The 8,143-nt window shown below is 47.6% G+C and overlaps 1 protein-coding gene across 5 annotated transcripts in view; it reads right to left on the bottom strand.

Moving 5' to 3' along the window:
* Window positions 1-994: 994 nt before the first annotated feature.
* LOC129016371 (uncharacterized) overlaps window positions 995-8,143 on the bottom strand; it is a 61,093-nt gene continuing 53,944 nt past the window's right edge. The window contains exons 18-20 of one of the 5 annotated variants that reach the window (XM_063654058.1): window positions 8,046-8,140; window positions 6,811-6,884; window positions 995-6,557 (exon numbers count right to left, since the gene is read on the bottom strand). In XM_063654058.1, coding sequence (XP_063510128.1) covers window positions 6,552-6,557; window positions 6,811-6,884; window positions 8,046-8,140 — 175 coding nt within the window. In that variant the 3' untranslated portion in view covers window positions 995-6,551. Of the gene's footprint in view, window positions 6,885-8,045; window positions 8,141-8,143 lie in introns of all 5 variants that reach the window. The other 4 variants (XM_063654056.1, XM_063654057.1, XM_063654054.1 and 1 more) reach the window with 4 other exon arrangements.

Genomic DNA, 8,143 nt, shown 5'->3' with positions numbered 1-8,143 from the left:
AAGAGGAGAGCCTCTGCCTGGCCACCCAACATCTGGGAAGTGAGGAGCGCCTCTGTCCGGCCACCCCGTCTGGGAGATGAGGAGCACCTCTGTCCGGCCGCCCCATCTGGGAGGTGAGGAGCGCCTCTGCCAGGCTGCCACCCCGTCTGGGAGGAAGTGAGGAGCGCCTCTGCGCGGCAGCCCCATCTGGGAGGCGAGGAGCGCCTCTGCCCGGCCTCCCCGTCTGGGAGGGGAGGAGAGCCTCTACTCGGCCACCCATCATCTGGGATGTGAGGAGCGCCTCTGCCCGGCCACCCTGTCTGGGATGTGAGGAGCACCTCTACCCGGCCACCCATCATCTGGGAAGTGAGGAGCGCCTCTGCCCGGCCTCCCCATCTGGGAAGTGAGGAACACCTCTGCCCAGCCGCCCTGTCTGGGAGGTGTACCCAACAGCTCCAAAGAGACAGCGACCATTGGGAGCGGCCCATGAGGATGATGGCAGTTTTGTTGAAGAGAAGAGGGGGAAGTGTGGGGAAAGGAAGGAGAGATCAGATTATTGCTGGGTCTGTGTAGCAAGAGGTGGGCATAGGAGACTCCATTTTGTTCTGACTAGGGAAATTCTTCTGCCTTGGGATGCTGTTGATCTATGGCCTTTCCCCCAGCCCCCTGCTCTCTGAAACATGTGCTGTGTCAACTCAGGGTTAAATGGATTAAGGGCGGTGCAAGATGTGCTTTGTTAAACAGATGCTTGAAGGCAGGATGCTCTTTAAGAGTCATCACCACTCCCTAATCTCAAGTACCCAGGGACACAAACACTGCAGAAGGCCTCAGGGACCTCTGCCTAGGAAAACCAGAGACCTTTGTTCATGTGTTTATCTCCTGACCTTCTCTCCACTGTTATCCTATGACCCTGCCACATCCCCCTCTCCGAGAAACACCCAAGAATCACCAATAAATACTTCATAAAAAAAAAAATTTCTGGAATTCACATTTTAAAAATAAAAAACCAAACAGGTGAATTTAACTTTTATTTAACTCAATATATCTAAAATACCAAATATCATTTCAATATATAATAAATATAAAATTACCAGACTCTTTTACAGTTTTTGGTCTTATGGCTTTGACATGTGGTGTGTAATTTAAGCTTATAGCACATCTAAATTTGGACTATCGTATTTCAAGGCTCGGTAGTCACCTGTCATTAATGGCTACTGTAATGGGCATTAAAAGTCTAAGAACTTGTCTTCTGTAGTTTTCCTACATAGGGAGATAATTTCTGGGCAGTCTGTTGTCAGTATATGGCCCTTTGAAAATGATGCCTAGTTGTTATTGAAACAGAATAAATTGGCCATTGGGCATTTGGTACAAAAAAAAAAAAAAAAAAAGAGCTTACTCTATACAGGCATTGGGGGCTAAGCAGTGAAAAAAATCTAAGCACCTACACTCAAGGAGTTTATAGTCAAAGTGACTGAAATACAAATAAACTAGCAGTTCTAACAGTGAGAAAAGCTTAGGGTTCTGGAAGTGGGGGAATGATGAAAAAATGCTTATCATATGATAGGTGCACAATCAATACTTAAATGAATTTATGTGTTGCAAAAATGATGAATAAATAGAATCAACAACATAACAGACGCCTTCCTCCAACACAATAAAAATAAAACAAAAAACAAACACAAAAGCAAACAAAACAAAAAACGGTCAAAACAGTCAGGAGGTTTCTTGACTCTCCTGATATCATCAGCTCGATGAAATGGTACAGGTCTCAGGTGACACTGGACGGGAGGTGTTTGTGGTCTCAGAAAATCATCAACTGGAGAAGGTGGAACAGGTACCAGAAGACACTCGGGAGGTGTCTTCAGGCTCACAGAATCATCAACTGGAGAAGGTGGAAGGGGTGCAAAAAAACACTCGGGAGGTTCCTTGGGTCTCCTAAAATCATCAGCTCGAGGAAATGCTACAGGTCCCAGGCGACGCTCGATGGGAGGTGCCTGTGGTGTGAGAAAATCATCAACTGGAGAAGGTGGAAGGGGTACCAGAAGACACTCGGGAGGTGTCTTCAGGCTCAGAGAATCATCAACTGCAGAAGGTGGAAGGGGTGCGAAAAAACACTCGGGAGGTTCCTTGGGTCTCCTAAAATCATCAGCTCGAGGAAATGCTACAGGTCCCAGGTGATGCTCGATGGGAGGTGCCTGTGGTGTGAGAAAATCATCAACTGGAGAAGGTGGAAGGGGTACCAGAAGACACTCGGGAGGTGTCTTCAGGCTCAGAGAATCATCAACTGGAGAAGGTGGAAGGGGTGCAAAAAAACAGTCAGGAGGTTTCTTGAGTCTCCTAATATCATCAGCTCGATGAAATGGTACAGGTCTCAGGTGACACTGTAGTTGAGGTGTTTTTGGTGTGAGAAAATCATCAACTGCAGAAGGTGGAAGAGGTACCATAAGACACTTGGGAGGTTTCTTCAGGCTCAGAGAATCATCAACTGGAGAAGGTGGAAGGGGTGCAGAAAAACAGTCAGGAGGTTTCTTGAGTCTCCTGATATCATCAGCTCGAGGAAATGCTACAGGTCCCAGGCGACAACGCTTGATGGGAGGTTCCTGTGATGTGAGAAAATCGTCAACTGGAGAAGGTGGAAGGGGTAAGAAAAAACAGTCGGGAGGTTCCTTGGGTCTCCTAAAATCATCAGCTTGAGGAAATGCTACAGGTCCCAGGTGACGACGCTTGATGGGAGGTGCCGGTGGTGTGAGAAAATCATCAACTGGAGAAGGTGGAAGGGGTACCAGAAGACACTCGTGAGGTGGCTTCAGGCTCAGAGAATCATCAACTGGAGAAGGTGGAAGGGGTGCGAAAAAACAGTCAGGAGGTTTCTTGAGTCTCCTGATATCATCAGCTCGAGGAAATGCTACAGGTCCCAGGCGACAACGCTTGATGGGAGGTTCCTCTGATGTGAGAAAATCATCAACTGGAGAAGGTGGAAGGGGTAAGAAAAAACAGTCGGGAGGTTCCTTGGGTCTCCTAAAATCCTCAGCTCGAGGAAATGCTACAGGTCCCAGATGATGACGCTTGATGGGAGGTGCTGGTGGTGTGAGAAAATCATCAACTGGAGAAGGTGGAAGGGGTACCAGAAGACACTCGGGAGGTGTCTTCAGGCTCAGAGAATCATCAACTGGAGAAGGTGCAAGGGGTGCAAAAAAAAAGTCAGGAGGTTTCTTGAGTCTCCTGATATCATCACCTCGAGGAAATGCTACAGGTCCCAGGCGACAACGCTTGATGGGAGGTTCCTCTGATGTGAGAAAATCATCAACTGGAGAAGGTGGAAGGGGTAAGAAAAAACAGTCGGGAGGTTCCTTGGGTCTCCTAAAATCCTCAGCTTGAGGAAATGCTACAGGTCCCAGGTGATGACGCTTGATGGGAGGTGCTGGTGGTGTGAGAAAATCATCAACTGGAGAAGGTGGAAGGGGTACCAGAAGACACTCGGGAGGTGTCTTCAGGCTCAGAGAATCATCAACTGGAGAAGGTGCAAGGGGTGCAAAAAAAAAGTCAGGAGGTTTCTTGAGTCTCCTGATATCATCACCTCGAGGAAATGCTACAGGTCCCAGGCGACAACGCTTGATGGGAGGTTCCTCTGATGTGAGAAAATCATCAACTGGAGAAGGTGGAAGGGGTAGCAGAAGACACTCGGGAGGTGTCTTCAGGCTCAGAGAATCATCAACTGGAGAAGGTGGAAGTGATAAGAAAAAACAGTTGGGAGGTTCCTTGGGTCTCCTAAAATCATCAGCTCGAGGAAATGCTACAGGTCCCAGGTGATGACGCTTGATGGGAGGTGCCTGTGGTGTGAGAAAATCATCAACTGGAGAAGGTGGAAGGGGTACCAGAAGACACTCGGGAGGTGTCTTCAGGCTCAGAGAATCATCAACTGGAGAAGGAGGAAGGGGTGCAAAAAAACAGTCAGGAGGTTTCTTGAGTCTCCGGATATCATCAGCTCGATGAAATGGTACAGGTCTCAGGTGACACTGGACGGGAGGTGTTTGTGGTCTCAGAAAATCATCAACTGGAGAAGGTGGAAGGGGTACCAGAAGACACTCGGGAGGTTTCTTGAGGCTCAGAGAATCATCAACTGCAGAAGGTGGAAGTGGTGTGAAAAAACAGTCGGGAGGTTCCTTGGGTCTCCTAAAATCATCAGCTTGAGGAAATGCTACAGGTCCCAGGCGACGATGCTCGATGGGAGGTGCCTGTGGTGTGAGAAAATCATCAACTGGAGAAGGTGGAAGAGGTACCACAAGACACTTGGGAGGTGTCTTCAGGCTCACAGAATCATCAACTGGAGAACGTGGAAGGGGTGCGAAAAAGCACTCGGGAGGTTCCTTGGGTCTCCTAAAATCATCAGCTCGAGGAAATGCTACAGGTCCCAGGCGACGCTCGATGGGAGGTGCCTGTGGTGTGAGAAAATCATCAACTGGAGAAGGTGTAAGGGGTACCAGAAGACACTCAGGAGGTGTCTGCAGCCTCAGAGAATCATCAACTGGAGAAGGTGGAAGGGGTGTGAAAAAACAGTCAGGAGGTTTCTTGAGTCTCCTGATATCATCAGCTTGATGAAATGGTACAGGTCTCAGGTGACACTGGACGGGAGGTGTTTGTGGTCTCAGAAAATCATCAACTGGAGAAGGTGGAAGGGGTACCAGAAGACACTCGGGAGGTGTCTTCAGGCTCAGAGAATCATCAACTGGAAAAGGGGAAATTGGTATGAAAAGACCCTCGGGAGGTGTCTTGAGTCTCGGAAAATCATCAGCTCGAGGAAGTGGTTCAGGTCCCAGGGCACACTCGTCTTGAGGTGTCTCTGTTCTCAGAAAATCATCAGTTGTTGAATGTGGTTGAGGTCCTAGTAGACACTGTAGTCGAGAAAGAGTCAGCAGTCTCAGACACCCTTTAACTGATGGATGTGGCTGACCTCTCAGATCACACTGAGGTGGAGGAGTTGGCTTGTGGCCCATCCTTTTTCTTAAAGTTTCAGCCATGAGGTAGGGCCAGTAGGGCAACCCTGAGGAATGATGGTGCTCCACTGCCGCCATCCTGACCTGTAGGGCCGAAGGAGGAAATGTTTTCACACATATTCATTTGATGGACAAAATTACCGCCACCAACACAGGCTGCACCTTCTGTTGCTGGTGATAGATTTTTGCACCTTTCCCTCCTCCAGGTTTCAAAATAGCAGTATCAGTGTCATAATATCACCCTTCCACTGAGTACTGCCCACAGCTGGGGAGTAAAGAAAAGTCATTGGGACACACTGTTGTCTCCACATGCCACTGTGTCTGTTTGCAAATGGAGGCAGGCTGGGGTCCTGCCCCAGGGAAGACAGAGTAATAACAGGGTAATAAAGAAGCATGTTTGAGACACAGGAGTGTCTATGTCTATCCTCTTTCCTCCCTCACAGCCAGCACCAGAGCACGTTTCTTGCACCAGGTCAACAGAGAGTAAGAGAGGCATGAAAAGCCCATTGTCCACACATGTTGCAGCTTCTTTTTGGAGAATGTTTTCCAGGCCTTTTATGTTCTGTCTCTGATTCTCAGAACTCTGCAAGGTCAGTGTGACCACCCTGCTCCAAATCGAAGAAAACAGAGGTTTCCAGAGGAAGGAGAAATTGTGCCCAGGGTCACACAGCTTGCAAGAGGCAGAGTGGAAGTTGATTCCAGCTCTGCCTGCGGGACCCTCTCATTTCCCCTCTGTTTCCCTTCTGGACAAAGGATCTTCTTCACTCTGGAGGTGCCACCCATGAGAACAAAGAGCTCTGGAGAGATGTGGATTCCTGAAGAGCTTCAGGGGAACTGGGAGAGGGATTTCTGACAGAACAATCTTATCTCAAGAAGTCAGTTAGACATGGCTGTAATATTTCTTTTCACTCCCAGGTAATACCAAATTGTAAGTGCACTACGACATAAAGAATACCCCATGGAAAAATGAGGTGGGAATTCTAAAGAAAGCAAGTTTTAAAACTGTGTTTCACTTCAAGTGTACAAGTCTCATCATGTGTAATCATAGGACTCGGCAGCTTTTGAAGGTACAGAGGCCACACAAGAATCAGCTTAGCTGAGCATCATTTAAGGCCTTCATTTGGAATTGTCCCTGTAGGTAATAAGTTACATTCACTCTTCACTAATTTACAGTCAGGGCCTATTTGCTATTACAAATATGGAACCTCTGACACTTAGAATATTAGATCAGGGGCCCCACTGTGTGGGTATGAAGGTGTTTTTGCACAACATGGTTACCAACAGGGATGGGACTGTGACGAACTATGGAATTGGCCTTGTCAAAGAGCATTCAAAATTGCACAAAGCACAAATTAATGTTAGATTAATGCGTTTTCACTATTTTCACTTCTGGGAATACAGCAGATATTTCAAACGTTAATCACCTACATTACGGCAGAATGCAAACAAAATCACAGCAAAAGAAAATCCCACATATTTCGGAAATGAGACCCCACAACATCTTGGGTAAGGTGGATCAGTCAGAGTTCACCGCGCCATGAGACCTACAGTACTGGAGGTCAGTGGTGCCTCCTCGTGTTATTTCTGGAAACAGAACAGTAAAAGCCCATCAGCCCTCGGTCCCTGAGCTTTTATGGATTCTGGAGGTGCCACCAACGATGATCAGCTGGGAACGGAGAAGCCTGAAAGCTCATGGAGAAGATTTTGCTTCTCAAGAAGTCGAGACAGAAAAGGCACCACAGAACCTACAGAGCAGAGGCCAGGCCAGGAGAGGGCATTGTCGGAAAAGACCAAAGCGTCCTGATATAGGAAGAGTGAAAACGTCCCCAGCATTTACCTTTGTCTTCTCTGTGTTTTCAGCTGGGACGCCGCTGCTGTTCCTCATGGGAACCCAATGAGGTCCTGAATCTGCTAAGGGCCAGAGAAGGGAATGGGGCTAAATCTGGCTTGCATGTTCTGTGCAGAATAAGAAACCCTCCACACCCTCCGATGCCATCTCACTCTCTGCCACACAGGTCCCTTACCAGAGGCACAGGGTTTATTGACCACATGCCTCAGAGGACTCTGGAGCCCTCTGGACCCTCGTCCTCGAGGAAGATACCACAGAGCCCTGGTCCAGGGGTATTCTTAACTCTCAACAGGCTGTGAACAGGTCGGGCTCTAACCAGCTGGAAATGAGCTCTAAATCAGTACATATCAGAGGAAATCACTCATCATGTGAGCACAGACTCAAAATTAAAATAGGAACAGCCATGGTTGGAAGAATATCAATAAACCCTGGACAGGAACAGCACTGCTCCTCTTCTTCAAGCCATAGGGACATTTAAAATTCTGTGGATTCATAGTTAATCTAACTTTCATACCTGGCCAGGTATTATCAATACTTATGAACAGAAATGGACATAAAGAGATGAACAGTCATGAGAAAAGGTAAGAGCTACAGAAATTAACTGGAAAGTTTTAGGGTTACACTTCAAATGTTAGAGGAGTAGGATTACATAGAAATCTAACTTACTAATGGAGTTATATAGTTGACAATAAACAACTTAAAAAGAATGAAGGAAGTTCCAAAAAGTGTAAATAAATGCTTCTTTTCTTAAAGCAGATCCCAAGCTACAATATTGATCCATGAAGACACGGCCAGAAAATCTGTGCTCTCATCAGCACATGTGGCTCCCATTCTAAAGTGCTATTGTTGTTTTCTCAAGTGAAAGAAAAATAAATCCTTCACACTGAGTGAAGGTGGAAAGGGGAGCTGGCCCATCTGCCTTCTAGGCTCATCTCCTCAGTTAAAAGTAACCAAGACATCAGGGTGGGGCAACGTCCACAGTCAGTGGAGAGGCCTGAGCTCCACCATTCACAGGGGACTAGCCAAGAGCCATTCAGCTCGGGCACCTGAGGAAAATAGGTTCCTGCCACCCAGCGAGACAACTGTTCTCTTTATAAGTGCTTGGAATTGTTTCCAGGAAACATAACAATCACCCCACCCGAGCCCTCATCCCCAAAAGGAGAAGCAAGGTGTGTGGATTGTGCAGCACCAATTAAGCGGCTGCCTTCACAGCAAGCTCCTACCCCTCCAGAAAGGGTTCTCTAGGCCCGGTCGTCCCTGGACTGGCTCCTGACTCATGTGTCTCTCTGGCACTCTCTGCTTTTGCCTCATTTCACACCTA

Source organism: Pongo pygmaeus, chromosome 18 (assembly GCF_028885625.2).
Source record: "Pongo pygmaeus isolate AG05252 chromosome 18, NHGRI_mPonPyg2-v2.0_pri, whole genome shotgun sequence".
In the NCBI taxonomy this organism is placed as follows: Eukaryota; Metazoa; Chordata; class Mammalia; order Primates; family Hominidae; genus Pongo; species Pongo pygmaeus.
Note: the sequence above shows the minus strand (reverse complement) of the source record. Positions and strands in the feature narration are given on the sequence as shown.